General features: G+C 42.5%; 1 protein-coding gene across 1 annotated transcript in view; it reads right to left on the bottom strand.

Moving 5' to 3' along the window:
- ephb6 (eph receptor B6) overlaps window positions 1-18,012 on the bottom strand; it is an 81,986-nt gene that overhangs the window by 17,644 nt on the left and 46,330 nt on the right. Inside the window, 3 exon segments of the mRNA XM_080427482.1 lie at window positions 1,069-1,150; window positions 4,609-4,880; window positions 5,428-5,583. Coding sequence (XP_080283608.1) covers window positions 1,069-1,150; window positions 4,609-4,880; window positions 5,428-5,583 — 510 coding nt within the window.

Here is an 18,012-nt window from a genome sequence, read left to right as displayed (position 1 = left end):
GACAGAAAGAGAGAAGTGGAAAGAGAGAGTGTGAGAGAGATGAAGAAAGAGAGGGAGGTGGAGAGACAGACAGACAGACAGACAGACAGACAGACAGACAGACAGACAGACAGACAGACAGACAGACAGACAGACAGACAGACAGACAGACAGACAGACAGACAGACAGACAGACAGACAGACAGACAGACAGACAGACAGACAGACAGACAGACAGGCAGTCTTCAGCCTTGATTTAAAAGAAAGTGAGAGTTGTAGCAGACCTGCAGGTTTTCTGGTAGTTTGTTCCATACATTTGGTGCATAAAAACTGAACACTTCTTCTCCGCGTTTAGTTTTGACTCTGGGTTTAGAAAGCTGACCTGAGAGGTCTGGATGGTTCATGATCAGAAATATGTTTTGGTCCTAAATCATTCAGTGTTTTATAAACCTACAGTAATATTTTGAAATAAACAATTTAACACAGGAATTCAGTGTGAAGATGTGCGAACTGGAGACAGTGATCCACTTTCTTCCAGCTTCTTTCTTGAGCAGCAGCCTTCTGAATCAACTGCAGCTGTTTGACAGATTGTTTTAGGGAGACACCGTTACATAGCCAAGTCTACTGAAGATAAATGCATGGACAAGTTTTTCCAAATCCTGCTGAGACATGAGTCCTTTAATCCTTGTATATTCTTAAGGTGAAAGTAGGCTGACTTTGTAATTGTCTAAATATGGCTGTTGAAATTCATGTCTGCGTCAATGACTACACTGAGATCTCTGGTTTGGTTTGTGGTTTTTGAACAGTGCCGACTGAAGCTGCGCACTGACTTTTAATCATTCTTCCTTGGAGAGAAAAGGAGAGGGAGGGAGAGAGAGAGAGGGGAGAGAGCAGGAAATATAGATGTAGAGACAAGTCTCCCCGGATGGTTTAATGAAAGGAAGATAAATCACACATGCACGCACACGCACACGCACACACACACACACACACACACACACACACACACACACACACACACACACACACACACACACACACACAGACACAGTAAATGTGATAATCACATCTTTATTGTGTGGTGCTCACCTGACTGGCTTGTAGTGAAGTTGATGCTGGCATATCGAGGTGGGAAGGGACTCAAAGCCGATACTTCGTTGAGCGCTTGGATCTGCCAAACAATACATTCACATTCTTACACATTCAGCCAGTGACTTCACAAATGGTGCAAGCAATATTATATTTTCAATTAGATCACCAACGTGCAAGCAGTCAACAGTATGGAGCCTGGGTCATGTGATCAGTAACAGAACAGGGACAGAGAAACAGCTATAAGTGTTTCTTTTAACCACATTAACCCTAGTAGCTCTATTTTGGGAAAATATACCTTGAAGATTGAAGATTTTCAAAATTCTTTAAGATTGTTTTAAAAAATTGCAAACATGGCAGATCTGTAACCTTTTCTGTAACTTGTAATGCTGTGTAGTTCATTTATGGCATTTATTTATAATAAATAGCGAAGCAGCAAATGATAGTACACATGTGTCACTATTGACTGTTCATTTAACAATTTAACAGTTCGTTTAATTTTTGCACTCTGAGTTAAGGACTCAGACTCAGGATTTTACTGTGTAGTAACTACAGTATGCAGAAGTACCTACTATATCCATCATCAATAAGGTATAAGCAACGATTTAGCCAATGTATGTCACGTTGAATAATACATGTCGCTGTGTACCTGTGCTTACAGGCAGCTTATAGATTAATAGAGCATGCAGGACGACCTCCCTTCACTATGATTCCAGGAAGTGCTTATCCACTCACCTCTAGAATAGAGATGTTGATTACTTCATTCCAAAAATGCAGTATATCGGCTATATTATCCAAAGTCGAATTACTCTGTGACTGAAAATGAAGCCTGTGTGCTGTTAGAGGTATTTGTTGTATTTTTGTCAAAGTACATCACTTTAGGATTTATATCTCACCGCAGAACAAAACTAACAACTTCATAACACGGGAGGAAATTATATTAGTAAATATTACCACTGTTCTTTGAGTCACACAAGGTTTTAACACACCCATTCATTTCCACATCAAGCTGAAACAGGTCTGACTTGATGGGCTTTGTTTTGGCAACAGAATGACAACACACTTTAACGGTCAGTAGAGTGCTACAGGGATGACGTCTTTAGGCCAGCCCGCCTTGGGCTCCCACTGCAGATTTCCAGTGGAAATTTTGCATTGGGTTTCGGCTAAATTAAGAAAATAAGCTCAGTACCAAACAAAGACTTATATTAAATGGGACATACAGTATTATGCTAATTTTCCAGCTTTTCTATTTTTATTCTGGGATTCCACTAGAGTAGTTTTGCATGATACACTGTTAAAAAAAAAGCTGGAAAAAAAACATTTCAAACGTAGCATTCTGAGCAGTCTGAGCTTTTTGCTCACAGGGATTACTTTATCATCATGTATCTAATTATTTGCAACTTTCAGCACGTCTACTGTGAACATCTGACACTGTATATATATGACAGAAAATAAGGAAAAGCATAATCCCCTTTACCGCGTTTTGTTCAACAAGACAATCTTCACACAGGCAACAATTATCCTTAAAAAAAGCATCTATTGGTTTCAGAATTCATGGCTAAGATATTAATAGCAGTAATTACTGCATAAATGGAGAACCCTATGATAAATTAAAAAAAGCTTTTAATTTGCAGAGGGAACTCACTTCTCGGTTTTTAGGACATACTCTATCATCATAGTCACACAGTTCCAGTCACTGCTTGAAGTCAGTGACTTCAAGCTCCCTTGTGGGCCACACACACACCACACACATGGTGAAAAAAGCCCAACAACATCTGCACAGCCTCAGGCCGGCTGAAAGAAATTAAAGTGTGAGCCCCTGCATCCTCAGGATGTTCTACAACAGCATCTTGAGGAGCTGCATCGCCACCTGCTATGGGAGCTGCCCCGCTTAACCCATTAAGACCCGGAACGCATCTGTGTCACTTTTTGATTTGAGCTAAAAAGCATTATTTTACACTTTGGCTATTCAAAAATATCAGATCTACAAGCTCATAGCGCGGCACCGAGTGCCGCGCTACGAGCTTGTAGATCAGATATTTTAGAAAAATCGTGAAAATGTGCAAATCTTTTAATAGATATTGTTTTAAAGCACACATTTGTAACTCAAATCTTTGCTTCTGGGGGTCCCTGGAACAAAATATTTTGAGATGGGGGTCGGCGGCCAAATACATATAATTGTGGGGGTCCTTGACATGAAAAAGTTTGAGCACCACTGATATAGAAACATACGTTTTTTTCAGAAAACTGTTGGGATTTAGAAGACATTTGTAGAATCGGCTTCAGGTCTTAATGGGTTAACCCTCCCTCACAGAGCGCTACAGAGAGGGTGGTGCGGACGGCCCAGTGCATCGTCAGAGGTGAGCTTCTCTCGGTGGTGTAAAAGTAACATTTACTCAAGTAGCGTACTTAAGTATAATCTTTTGATATTTTTTACTTTACTGGAGTATTTCAAATTTTCAGTGCTTTTACTGATCTACTCCTTCACATCTCAGAGGCAAATGTTATACTTTTACTCAACTAGAAGTATTTGAAAACTTTAGTTACTTGTTACTTTGTAGATACGATTATTATTACAAAGCATAGTGGTACATTAACCACTTCAGCCGTATACATTTCAGCTATTTGAAAATAGCTGATCTACAAGCTCACAATGCGTGGTGAGCTTGTAGATCTGCTATTTTCAAAATATTTGTATACATTTTATAAATATGAAAACTTGAAAAATTCTGCATAATGAGTACTTTCTACTTTTGGTACTTTAAGCACATTTTGATACCAATACTTTTGTACTTTTACTCAAGTAAATTTGGACTTTTCCTTGTAAAAGAGTATTTCTACATTGCAGTATTGATACTTTTACCTAAGTACAAAATGTGAGTACTTTTTCCACCACTGGTGTCTCTTCCCTTCCAGGACATAATATGCCAGGCGGTGCACAGCCAAGGCAAAAAAAGTATTACTTTGTATTAAGGACACTAACCATCCTGGCCACAGTCTGTTCACAGTCACACTGCTACTGTCAGCCATCAAACGCAGGACAAACAGACTATGAGACAGTTTACACGGGCAGGCCATCAGGCTGCTGAACAGGGGCTGAGCCCTGCCACACGTGTCTGTACATAATGAACTATAATCACCTGCTGCACTTTTGAACATATCTGTTCTCTCACAGGTACACTGGCCTGTCTGCCCTTACGCTGACCACGCACGTACCCTCATACATTTTTATGTATATCTGACTGAATCATCCTCATAAATTGTACAGTATGTATACATGATAATAATAGACTGAAGAACACTGTATATTTGCACCTATACTGCATATCTGAATGCTGTATATTTGACAAAGTACAGTAAATTCCTCAGCCCTATTCTGTACCTATTACCTATATACTGCATACCTTTATACCTTTTGTTTACTTATTCTTTATTTAACAATGTAGCTGCAGTCGCAGGAAGCTTACACAAAATAATGTCATCTACTGCTTTATCCTCGATGAAAACCTGTGATGTGACAATAAAGTAGAGCTTGCCTACCTGTATGAGGTAGGTGACCCTGGTCAGCAGGTTGTTGAGGGTGACCCTGGTGTGTTTGAGGTTGCTCTGTGCGGGGCTGTAGGTGACGGACTCCCCGCACCAGGAGCATGCCGACGGGTTGCTGAAGGTGGCCGAGGGGCAGGTGCGACACACCACCGAGTACCACACCTCGCTGCGGCCCCCCATGTCCACCGGGGGGCGCCATCGCAGAGACACACCTCCGTCGCCACTCTCGTACTCCCAGGACAGAGAGACGGGTGCAGATGGAGGACCTGGGGGAGAGAGGGAGAAAGAGAGGGAGAAAGAGAGGGAGAAAGAGAGGGAGAAAGAGAGGGGGGAGGCATGAGAAGGGACATAGAAACAAGGGGGAAGAAGAGATAGATGGGTGGAGGAAGGGAAAGAAGGGGATAGAGAGACAGAGCGAGAGAGAGAGAGAGGGAGAAGGGCAAAGGTGTGTTAGAATAGGACAGATAGGGGGAGATAAAAGAGGAACATCACAAAAAAGATAAGAGAGAGAGAGAGAGAGATGTACAGTAGAGAGGGAAAGCATGTTTAGACATGCATATTATATGTAGTGGATACTTAGCGGCGCAGAGAAGCATGTGCTAAAATCTTGAAGGCATGAGGGTTACATCACTGGGAGGGAGAAGACATTTTAATCAAAGGAGAAAAAGAAACGTTTAAATGCATCCGTTACGTCATGTTTCCTTCTGACCACATTTTGGTTTCAGACAGAACACTCTTTGCCCAGATGGAACAGAATGGCTTGGGCTGGACAATGTCTCCGGCCAAAGTCGCCTCTCCCGCGTCCAAACTCACTTGTGCAGGAGGATGTGTTCGAGTCTTTGGCAGCGCGGTAGAAGCCACTCCGACACTCGCACACATGTGATCCCTCCTGGCTGGTGCGGCTGTTGGAGGGACAGACGGAACAGGGTACCGAGCCCGATGTCGGCTTGAAGTAGCCCGCCGGACACTCTGTGCAGAGAGACAAGCACAGGGGAGACAAATGAGCTTAGTCGGAAAACACTATGAATTAGTAATTGTTCTAAAATGTCCTGCTGTCAGTGTGTTCTCATGTTCTTTTGTTCAAACTATCGGTCTTACTCCAGGGCCACCAAGACAAATTGCTGTCCAGCTGCAGCACTTGACAAAAGGAGGGCAACCTAGAGGTGAGTATAGCTGAGCCAAACTAGATGTCAATTAACATCATCATCTTATGGCAGCTAGGAACCTTAATGCAGGGAAGTGCTTGAGACGTGCAGTGTGCTTTCAAATGTAACTTGACTATAAAGATAATGTGTACCTATTTGCGTGATGTTTGGACAACATTTTTAGGAGTATTATAAAAAATGTGTTCCTCAACGTAGTGTGATTGTGCGTGCAAAGTTTCACCGCAATCAGGCGCTGCGTTCATGATTTGCGGCATTTTGTTCAAAACGGGCCACTTTAGATGTCAATCTTAGCCAATTAGGATGGAATATGAAAACTGGGGCAGAGGTTTGGCTTTCATCATGTGATCTGTCATGTGATCAAGACAGATCCGTCTTGATCAAATGACTAGAGAGATCATGTGTACAGATTTGCATGAAATCTGATGGAGTAATATAAAAGAATGTGTTTTATATAAGTCTGGTGGCGCTATAAAAGGCAGATGTGAAAAATGCAGGGCAAAGGTTTTTCCTAGGCCTCTAGGGAGTGCACATACAAAGTTTTACACAGATCGGTGCAGGTAAAAACACGAATCGGCCTGTTATAGCGCCACCATGAGGCTGATTTGAAAATTGTGGCATTTCTTCCTCGGCCTAGTGGGATCACACGCTGCGTTCAGGATTTGAGGCATTTCGTTCAAAACGGAGCACTCCTGCAAACTTTGGAAGCAAATCTTAGCCAATCAGGATGGAATATGAAAAATCTGAAAGACCTGTTCCGTTTAATGACTATAGAGATACTGTGTACTGATTTTCGTGATGTTTGGACAAAATCTGTAGGAGTACAGTGGGTTTTGCAAAAATCGGCCTCCTGGTGGCGCTATAACAGGCCGATCTGAAAAATTTGGGTCAGAGGTTCTGCTCTGGCATCCGGGGAGTGTGCATGCACAGTTTCGCTGTGCACGGCCCAACGGTGCCGGAGATTATCTGGTCACAGTCACAGACACGGACGGACAGGGTGCAAAACATAGTCTCAGCCAAGCTTTTCGGCCTGGCGGAGACAATTACCATTACCTCCCCTTTTGGTCTCCTGATAGGTGTTTTTTCAGGCCAGTTTTGAAAGAAACCAGTGTTACACAATCCTTTACTGGATGGTGTCAGGGCATTCCACATTTTGGTGGCAGAGCAGTAGAATGCGAACTTTCACATTTTTGTTTGTTCTACATTTGGGTGGTACCAGATCATGGTCGCTTGTTTTCTAATGTGAGAAAAGTCAGTTCCAACCGAAGATTTGTTGCAAAAGTATTACGCAAGGATGCAACTAATCTGTGTCGCTCTTATTTCCTTACATAAATTACTGATGTAACTGTGCACTTTCTTGTGCAGATGATGTCCTAGATTTGGGAGGTACCGCGTCAACATTAGTGTCTTCTAACAAGCCCTTCAAACTGTGATATGACCTAAGATAAAAAATCTGTAAACCGAATTAAATGTTTTATTAACTCTGTCAGTCAAACACAAAAAAATAAATAAGGTGTAATAAAAATGTATACAGTAAAAATAATCACAAGTCTATAACAATGACCTTTTAAAATAGACTTATAACAATACATTGACTTTGCCAATCCGATCTCAGGCCAGTCATTCCAAAGAGTATAAGAATATACATTTTACAAAATTTTTGTACTGCCAATAGAACGTGTCCCACAGAACCTGGAAAAAAAAGCCTCAACCATAACTTAAGACTGGCACTAAAGTCAGAGTCACATTCCTGATAACAGGAGCTGCTTTCCTCAAACATTAATACTTTGTAAGATAGAAGAGTGAAGACTGTGGGCTGGGAAGAAGCTTATATCTTTAATGTGAATAACCTGACATGAAACAACAACTCAGAAGCTCTGATCTGATCATGTCATTTCTATACGAGAGAATAATACTTCATACAGTATACTCAACCTACACTCACCCTTAACCCCTTTTTTGAAGCCAGTGTTGCATACTATTGAATTTGTATGGACATCAGCACTATTGTTAGCTCCACTAGCGGAAGGGCTGTAAGGATGGCCAAGTCAGTCAGTCAGTCAGTCAGGCAGTCGGTCAGTCCACCACTTTCACAAACAACATACTGCATCTCGCCAAGTAATGTTTGATTCGCCTTCCTGAACCGAGGATGACACAAATGTTCCAATTGCACACAAGTTATCTCAAAATCTAATTGGCAGATTGCCATGAAACTGGAAGATGAACCCTAAATATTATGAGTGACCCCATGATCTATCCTCTAGCGCCACCCTCAGGCCAAAATATCAGTATTTCACACAATATATCTCATAATCCAATTAAGATTCAACCACGTGGGCCAGATGAGTGGGTGCCAGTCCACAGGCGCCGGCAGTGGCTGATGACACCAGGGTTCCTACACATTTTCCATTTTAAAATTCCATACTTTTCCAGACTCAAATTTCCAGAATTCTCTATAGATTTGTCACACCATATTTGACACCCGAGTACAAATAGCTAGAAGTTTATGTAACTACAGTAAATTATTTTAAAATCCAACCGCAATTTTTTTTCATTTCATTGTCTATATAAGTTATGCTAATGTATTGCCAAATCATTTCAAGAAGATTGTAGCTATGTACTGTAGCTCATAGAAATCATTTAACCACGTAACCACCGCCTTAGCCGTGCGATGATGTCAAGTGGCAAAAATAGCCAATCTACAAGCTCAGAACACGTCAAAATGCGACACATTGTGAGCTTGTAGATCGGCTATTAAATCTTTTTAATTGTTTTCCTTCGATGTCATGCCCAAAATAGGGACGGCATGTTGAAATTGGATAACACTAAATCCAGACAATTTTGAACAATGACAAATAACTACATGTAATGTCTTACAGCTTTAAAATTTGAAAATAACAATAAAACAAAGTGAACGTAAGATTCCACCACTACCCTTTGACCAATTTCCAGTTGGGTGTTGGTGTTGTTGGTGGATTATATGGGCTGCTAGCAGACTAAAGACTCTTTGCGTCTTGTTTATTTACATATGTATTTACACACACTGAATTTCCTGCAAATTAAATGTGGCTTTGATTCCATTTTAAAAGAGTATTTACATTGAACTGGCCAAGTATCCACAGAAGTCTTGTGAACTTTAACAAATTACATTTGGCATATTTTAGCCCATGTCAATGGCATTGCTGTCGTACAGAGACTCAGTAGGGAATAATATATTTCGGTCATGCTACAGTATGAGAGAATACAAGACAAAGCTATGCTTGTTAAAATGCTTACAATAAAGAAAGATAAATGTACCGATATAATTGAGTTGTTTTGCTCAACTCATGCATTTTGTCTATTCTCATTACCTCAGACTGTCCCGCAGTTCAGTCCTCTAAAATGGCAGCATTTTAGGGTCAAGTTCTTCCTTTGTGGCTCCTGGACTCAAACGGTATCTAAGCCACAGCAAAGTCTTGACTTAACCACATGAACCATACCGCGCATGTCATAACAGACGAACATTCAGCCAAAATAGCAGATTTACAAGCTCACAACACATGCAGATTGGTGTAGGTTGTATGAAGGAAAACAATTTGGGGAGCAATTACAGACCCTTGGGGGACCCCGTTCAATGAAGTATAACAGGGTTTAAGTGATTATTAATGCCTGTGTGTCAAAAGATTTGTTGTTGGCATGGTAAACCAGCAGTGTTTATAGAGGAAGTAGCATGGATGTACATGTATACATAAATGGAGGCGGAAAGAAAACATGGCCACCCATTAATTTCAATGAAACTTGCTCACCCAGAGCATACGCCAACATGAGAAGTAGGCAACACTGGGGGGGGGGGGGGGGTGGGTGCAGTATCATTCATGTTGCCCAGGGTGAAAATTGCAATAACTGACCTCATGTCAGTCCTTCAGGCTCGGAATTCTATTTTAGGTAACACTTTGTGTGTATTCCACACACGAGTGAGCCCACTGCTGTTACAAGAACAGATGCTTATTATCCATGACATACAGGAGTAAGTGATACAATGGATGTAAAATGTAGATTAACAGTTGTCTGTTATATAAAGAAAAACTCAATAAGGCTAAATATTTGTGAAACAAGGCTGCTGACGTACTCAGTAAATATCAACAGATAAAAACGTGATTAGTGTACAAAGTACTGTATGCATGCAATTGCAGCTGTGCACATAACAAAGACTACGCTACACAACAGCCGGTGACTGTGGGACACAGTTCGACAAACACACAAGCTAACAAAAGCTAATAAATGCACACATGCAGAAACAAAGATTTCCATTTGCGCTTTGAAAACTGCTGACTCGCTGTGCGAGAGCTATGGCAGCGTGTGAAACGGTGAAATGTGCCAGTTGTTAATGCAGGACCCAGGGCAACAGCAGACCTTAGGTGGAGGAGGCCCTCCATTATATTACTTACTGCGCTCTGTCAGTGGCCTTATGTCCTCAGATATACATGCTAATTAAAACAATGAGAATATACATTGGACTTCTGCCCGTGGCTTGTTCCTGCTGGCTGAGACAGAAGCGGAGTGGATGTATAGACCCTCGTCTGCATGCTAGTTTACAAATCTATTGTAATAATAAAGACCATGGGGGGGGGTATCCGTTTGCTTGATTGTACCATGTCTCTGATTGGTTACCATATTCCAAGATTGTCCTGTCCAATCAACGCTCACACACCTGTATAATAGATGGCCGGATTCTTCTGAAACTGTCAAGGGTTGTTGTTTAACAGTTACTGTCTGTGCTTTACTTGGAGAACCTGGGCCAGGCCAAGCATTTGTATATTACTGATCTTTTGTAGCACACCAAGTAAGAGAGTCTTTGTATTTAGTTTGGCTTAGATAAGAGTTTGTTTATTGTTTTCTGGTTAGTACATAGATAGATAAGTAGATGTGGGACTTGCATTGATAGAGAAGTGTCTTTTTGATTTAGTTCTTTGCTTTGGCACCTGCTCTGCCCTGTTCACCACTGAACTATTGTCTGACACACACTGTATATGGCCTTCACAGTTTTTCCTCGCACTTGAAATGTTGTATGTTTGAGTCTGTTCACCACAATAAATCTTACACTTCATCATAACACCGGTGCTGTGCTGCGTCCTTTACCCAGACAAAGAGGACTGTAACAACAGAATGTTTGACGCAGAAAGACTTGAAGTGGCCCTTAAAATAAGTGTCACCTTTAAATGTGGCAGAGGTTGAGAGTGCTGCCAGGGAAACAGCGACGCAAACGGAGAAATAGACTGAAAGACAGACAGCAAGAGAGCGAAAGGATAGAGAAAAACTGAAAGAGAGCATGTGAAAGTGAGAGTGATAACGTACAATTTGTGTGTCTGTGCAATCTGTCTTCATCCTTTGATCTTAATTATATAACCTTGCCAAGAATGTGTGCCACGTCTTATGTTTGACACAGCATTTTGTGTATGTGTGTGTGTTGTGTTTATGTTTATGTCAGGTTGTGTCTTGTGTGTGTGTGTATTGTATATTTGTGTGTGTGTGTGTGTGTGTGTGTGTGTGTGTGTGTGTGTGCACACGTGTGTGTGTTTATGTGGGCACGACTGTTTGCGGGTGTTTAAGTGGGGTTGTGGGTGTGCACTGTATGTTTATGTGGGGACGTGTGTGTGTGTGTGTGTGTGTGTGTGTGTGTGTGTGTGTGTGTGTGTGTGTGTGTGTGTGTGTGTGTGTGTGTGTGTGTGTGTGTGTGTGTGTGTGTGTGTGTGTTTGTGTCTGTGTGTGTCTCTCCATCTATCCGTGTAAACACATGCACGTGTGCATGTGTGTGCAGATATCTACATGTACTGCATACATCTGTGCATATTCGGTGTGTGTGTGTGTGTGTGTGTGTGTGTGTGTGTGTGTGTGTGTGTGTGTGTGTGTGTGTGTGTGTGTGTGTGTGTGTGTGTGTGTGTGCATATGTGTGTGCACACGCACAGTGCGAGTCTGCACGTAGGAGGAAGTGACAGAACGATGAGAAGGAGGAGGAGGAGGAGGAGGAAATATGGAGCGCTAGCAGTGGGAGTGTAAACAGATAAAAGGCTTTCTGTGTTCCCACTCATTAAAGAGGAGAGGAAGAGCTACCGTGTCTGTCTGCCAAACAGGTGTGAGGAAGGTTAGAGTGGAGCAGAGTGGAGTGGAGGGAGAGAGGTAGAGGTAGAGAGAGTGGTAGGAGTAGAGAGGTAGAGAGAGAACGAGAGAGCCAGGGAGAGCATGTGCCTTCTCAGTTATATGAGAACTCTGTGTGTGTGTGTGTGTGTGTGTGTGTGTGTGTGTGTGTGTGTGTGTGTGTGTGTGTGTGTGTGTGTGTGTGTGTGTGTGTGTGTGTGTGTGTGTGTGTGTGTGTGTGTGTGTGTGTTTTTTTAAATTCAACTTTAATTCCAGTCCTGCTTAAAAGTTGTGTCTCTTTTTCAAGTGAGACCAGGGCAAAATAGGCATCAGCTCAAAGAAAAACTAAAAACATCAGAGAAATATATTTAAAACTGTCCAGTACTTTTCAAAGAGTATTTATTATCCAGTACTTTTAAAAAAAAACGTTCCATTGCTTTTCAAAGAGAACTTTCCATTGCTTTTCAAAGAGAACTGTCCATTGCTTTTCAAAGAGTACTGTACAAAGATTTTTCAAAAATAATATACAACACCAAGTAAGTGAGTAAGTGCCAGTCTTGGTATTTAGTTTGGCTTAGGTAAGAGTTTGTTTATTGTTCTTGGTTAGCAGATAGATAGACTAGAAAAAGTGCTCCTCGGAGCACAAGTCTCCGCCAGGTCAGGTTATTATGGCCTCCTGGTGGCGCTATAATAGGCCAATGTGAAAAGGGTGCCATTTGTTCTTAGGCTTTTCACAGCAATCGGACACTGCATTCATGATTTTGTTCCAAAAATGTGGTTTGCTAAATCATACCAGCTGGTGGCGCTATAACAGGCCAATGTGAAAAGGGGGGCATTTCTTCCTCGGCCTAGTGGGAATGTGCGTAAAAAAAATCACGGAAATCGCACACTGCGTTCATGATTTTAGGAATTTTGTTCAAAACGGACCTATCCTGCAAACTTTGTAAGCCAATGTTAGGCAAGTAGGATGGAATATGAAATATCGGACACATCCATCTTGATCACATGACTATAGAGATACTGTGTACCGATTTGCGTGTTTTTTGGACAGAATCTGAAGGAGTAAGAGGAAAACATTTGTTTTACAAAAGTCAGCCTCCTGCTGGCGCTCTAAAAGGCAGATGTGGAAAATGCAGGGCAAAGGTTTTTCCTTGGCCTCTAGGGAGTGTGCGTGCAAAGTTTCACGCAGATGTGCAGTTATAGGTAAAAACATGAATCGGCCTGTTATAGCGCCACCATGAGGCTGATGTGAAAGTTTTCAAGTGGTATTTCTTCCTGGGCCAAGTGAGAATCTATGTGGAAAATTTCACGGAAATCGCATGCTGCGTTCATGATTTGAGGCATTTTGTTCAAAAGTGCAAACTTTGGAAGCCAATCTTAGCCAATAAGGATGGAATATGGAAAATCGGACAGATCCGTGTTGATCACATAACTATAGAGATACTGTGTACCGATTTGCGTGTTGTTTGGACCAAATCTGTAGGAGTGATATCCAAAAATGTGTTTTGCAAAAGTCGGCCTCATGGTGGCGCTATGACAGGCTGATCTGAAAAATGCAGGGTTCTGCTGTGGCATCCAGGGAATGTGTGTGCGCAGTTTCACAGCGACCGGGCCAACGGTGGCGGAGATTAGCTGCTCGCAGACAGAAGGACGGACGGACGGACGGACGGACGGACACACGGACGGACGGACAGGGGGCAAAACATACTCTCTCGCCATGCCTTTCGGCCTGGCGGAGACAATAAATAGCTTTTGGTGTATTGATAGGAAGTGTCTTTTTGGTTTGATTTAGTTATTTGCTTTGGCACCTGCTCAAGGAAGCATGCAAAACAGTGTAAAACATGTGGATAGAATATGAAGATAATTGCCACATTATGATCCAGATTAATTATATAAATGGTGGACCTACAGTAACACAGAGTCCTGTGGTACTCCCTTGCAAACAGAAAATACTTCAGAACAGAGATCATACCCTGAATTGCGAATCAGTGTGTGTGTGTGTGTGTGTGTGTGTGTGTGTGTGTGTGTGTGTGTGTGTGTGTGTGTGTGTGTGTGTTCTCTCATTAGATAGAAACCATTTCCCAGGCGGTTAGAGTAGGAACAGGAGAATAGTGTGAGCAAGTAGTGATACGAGAGACAGATGTCCAGCAGAGGACAGGAGGAAAGACATGAGTGAACAAGGAGGACAGGCAGATGGAAGGTTGGAACGGGAGGGGCAGAGAGAGAAAGAGAGAGAGAGAGAGAGAAAGAGAGAGAATTGTCAGCGAGAGCGACTGAATTCTAGAGTGGAGGAGGAAGAGGAAGAGATTAAGAACGGTTTCATCCATCTTTGATGATCCTGGGTGCACATTATCGGATGTGTTCCCTTACAGCTTTGACACGGAACCGGAACACAACTCAGCGCCACTACCGTCAGTCACACGCACGCACGCACGCACGCACGCACGCACGCACGCACGCACGCACGCACGCACGCACGCACGCACGCACGCACGCACGCACGCACGCACGCACGCACGCACGCACGCACGCACGCACGCACGCACGCACGCACGCACATTCACCATTGGCACCTCCCTCCCAACTCGCCCCAGCCTATCCAAACGCAGTGCCCCCTGCCCTCCCGCTACGTCCTCACCCCTCCCCTTCCCTACATCTATCCATCCATTTATCCATCCACCTCTCGCTCTTATCCTCCACACAAAGGAGACTCAACACAGCTCACAGCCATCATGAGTGGAGGCACGCATGCCTTTACATTAACTCACCAAGGGAGGTAAGGAAGAGGAAGAGGAGAGAGGGAAAGCAGAGAGAGAGAGAGAGAGAGAGAGAGAGAGAGAGAGAGAGAGAGAGAAAGAGAGAGAGAGAGAGAGAGAAAGAGAGAAAGAGAGAAAGAAAGAAAGAAAGAAAGAAAGAAAGAAAGAAAGAAAGAAAAAGATGGGGGGGAGTTTAGGAAAGGGTTAATGATGATAATATAAAGTCGCTGATGAACAACAGCATGTAGTAACAGCAGGGGGTACGGTAATCAGAAGCAAAGAGATGAATGAGAGAAAGATATTCATAGATATAATTGTAAAGAGTGGATTTGGGTTCTAGGATGGCAGAGATCACCGGCATCCATAGAAACGTGATGACACAGACAAAAAAAAAACGAAACAAAAAAACAAACACTGAGAAAATGTTAAGTGAATAAAAAGTATACAGGAAAAAATATGGAACTGTAGAAGAGATGAATAGGAACAGACAGAGAGAGAGGGAGAGAGAGGGAGAGAAAGAGAGGGAGAGAGAGCGATGGCAACGAAGTGTGTAATTTGCTAGTGACATAGTACTTTGGTATTTAGAACACTGACCCAATTTCTCTCTTTCTCTCACTCTCTTTCCTCCCTCCTACTCCCCCCTTTCAGGCGTTCATTCCCTCCTTTGGCTCCCAGGCCAGCATTATAATCTCTCTCTCGCTGTCTTTCTCTATCTCTCTCTCTCTCTCACACACACACACACACACACACACACACACACACACACACACACACACACACACACACACACACACACACACACACACACACACACACACACACACACACACACACACACACACACACACACACACACACACACACACAAACACCGTGTTTGAATGTGTATGACATTGTACACATATAAATACAGCCCACAGATGCGGACACACAACAGGAGCGATGGGAACCCATGTGGTCCTCAGCTTAACTACTTAAGCCCTATACACTTAATCGTACACTACGACAAATAGCCATTCTACGAACTGATAATGTGTCACAACGTGACAGGGACGTGACAGGGACATTTATATTAATTAATTACATTAATAATGACATGGTTTGAACGTGGTTAAAAGTGTTCCTTTCCATCTTTATTCTCTCCTTCCCTGTTTCTATTTATCTCTCTCTCCTCGCTGTGCAGTTTGTGTCATTCGGTTCAGCCTGGAGGGGGGATGAAAATCATCGCATGCATTGTCTAATCTGCTCCATTTGCTTTAAACTCCTACAGCAAAACAACTTTATGTAAGGCTGAGTCAAGCTCTATTAATGTTTTTCCTCCCAAACAAAAAGGACTCCAACATAGATACAAGAGCCTTGCTCCCAATGACTCTCCCCGGGACAGCGAAGATGCTCTTGTCATCCTGTAAGCTGGTATTTGTTTGAACATGGGTGGCGTTACTCAAACAGTCTCCTGAGAATATACAAGCACCGTTCCTCTAACAGGGTTACGTCATTATGCACGTCAAACACTGCAATCTTGGTTTACAGAAATCCTTCCCCAACAGTGTCTTTCCTGCACTTTAATTAAATATGAATTGAGGCTAAACTAGGTTTAAATAAGTCATTAGAAGATGTGTCTCTCCCAACTCTGGCACACGCAGCTATAAGCAACAACAATTCATGCAATAACAAAACACAAATACTCAGTGGACACTGATTCAAATCTAATTATTATATAATCTGTCTGGGACCATTCACTATTAACTTTTTTATTATTAGCTTCTTGTTATATTGTATTGTTGTTAGCACGGTCTTGCGGAACATGCCACACCAACATTTCACTTCTTGTATCAGTGTATGAGTGAGTGACAAATAAAACTCTCTTTAATCTTGAATCACCTGGTGTTGTCCAAACTAGCCTCGATCTCCAGGCTTTTATTGTTTAGTTTTGCTAAAAAATAAAAGCCTGGCCCAGCGCGTCGGTGTACTCGGTATGAGGAAGTGTTTCATTTCCCAACCAACCAGAGTGCAGTGGGCGTCGCTCGTAATGTTGTGTTAACGGGGCGGGGGTTGACGGACAGATCGGTGAACCAATGGGATCAGGCGCAATCTCTCGCCGGCTCTATACACCCGCCCCTCTATACACGAAATCAGGAGCGTTGGGGCAGCCTATGTCCAAACTGACATTGCCCTGTCAAGCTCACAGCAGAAGAACTATCTTGGTTGTTTTATTCAATTGTTTTCTGGCCAAAACTTGACGTTTACAGGCTGACGACTGGTAAACAACTTAAGACATTGGCAGTCAGCATACACTTTTGTCAGTGTGGTAAATGACACTGCTTGCAAGGCTTTTGACAAACATACTCCACGACAGCTTGATTGGAAACAGGAATGCTTAAATCAGTGGAAAACAACAATAAACTAGAAATACCGCATCGTGGTTGTATGCCTCAGCCAACCATTTGCAGTTTACGTACATGTCCGCCCAGGCTCATGATATTGCGAAGACTGTGAAGGAATTTCTCCAGGAGATTCAGCCTCTCGTCTCTGTTTTTTTTCCCTTCTTTTTCTCTCTCTTTTTTAACACCTGGGTGAATGATGTGAGGTGCATTTTTGATCTGTGATATAGGGATCTACTAGATCTACCAGATATCAAGTTCATGAGACTAGGACAAACAACCCAAAAGGTTCTTTTGAAACTTTAAAAACGTTTCTTCATATGCGACGCGTTCATATGCCATTACATTGCCTTTTAAGCAATATACACAGTGCTGTTCTCTTCAGAATCAACTCCATGTTTGGCAGGACAGGAAATATACTAAGAAAATGTTATTCAAACTTTATTTATGTCATTTTAGTTTTTTTTGTCATCGATGCCACCCTAGAGTTTTGGTCAAATATTATGTTTAGTACTGAGGTCGGGTCATGCTTCATATTTCATCTCTGGAGACATCTGTCTTCATTTCACTCCACAAGCCTCCCTTCTCTGGCTACATGGGTAAGGTGGCAGTAAAGCCTGATTTATACTTCATCGTACAATGGTGTCACGTGCCGAAAATATCAGATCTACAAGCTCGCGACGCGTCGCATTTCGGCACGGGACACTGGTGCACAACATAGTAAAAATCTGGCTTAAATCTCTCTGAACTCACTCCAGACATTTTGGTGTGTGAACTTTACTTGACTTACAGCACTTTGCTCTTTGGGGAGCACACTGTAAGTCATTCATTAACTTTCTCCAGCTGGTTCAGTGTTGGGTGATGTTCTCTGCTTGCTTCCAAGATGTTCCAAAGGGCCTGTGTGTCCGGAGCTAATTTCACAAACCGCTGGACTGATCATCAAAAAAAGTCTTGTGCACACTGGCATACGGTAGGCCAAAGAAG

This window comes from Gymnoscopelus braueri (genome assembly GCF_963280865.1).
Source record: "Gymnoscopelus braueri genome assembly, chromosome: 4".
In the NCBI taxonomy this organism is placed as follows: domain Eukaryota; kingdom Metazoa; phylum Chordata; class Actinopteri; order Myctophiformes; family Myctophidae; genus Gymnoscopelus; species Gymnoscopelus braueri.
The sequence above is the reverse complement of the archived record's forward strand: the minus strand, read 5'-3'. Positions and strand labels throughout refer to the sequence as shown.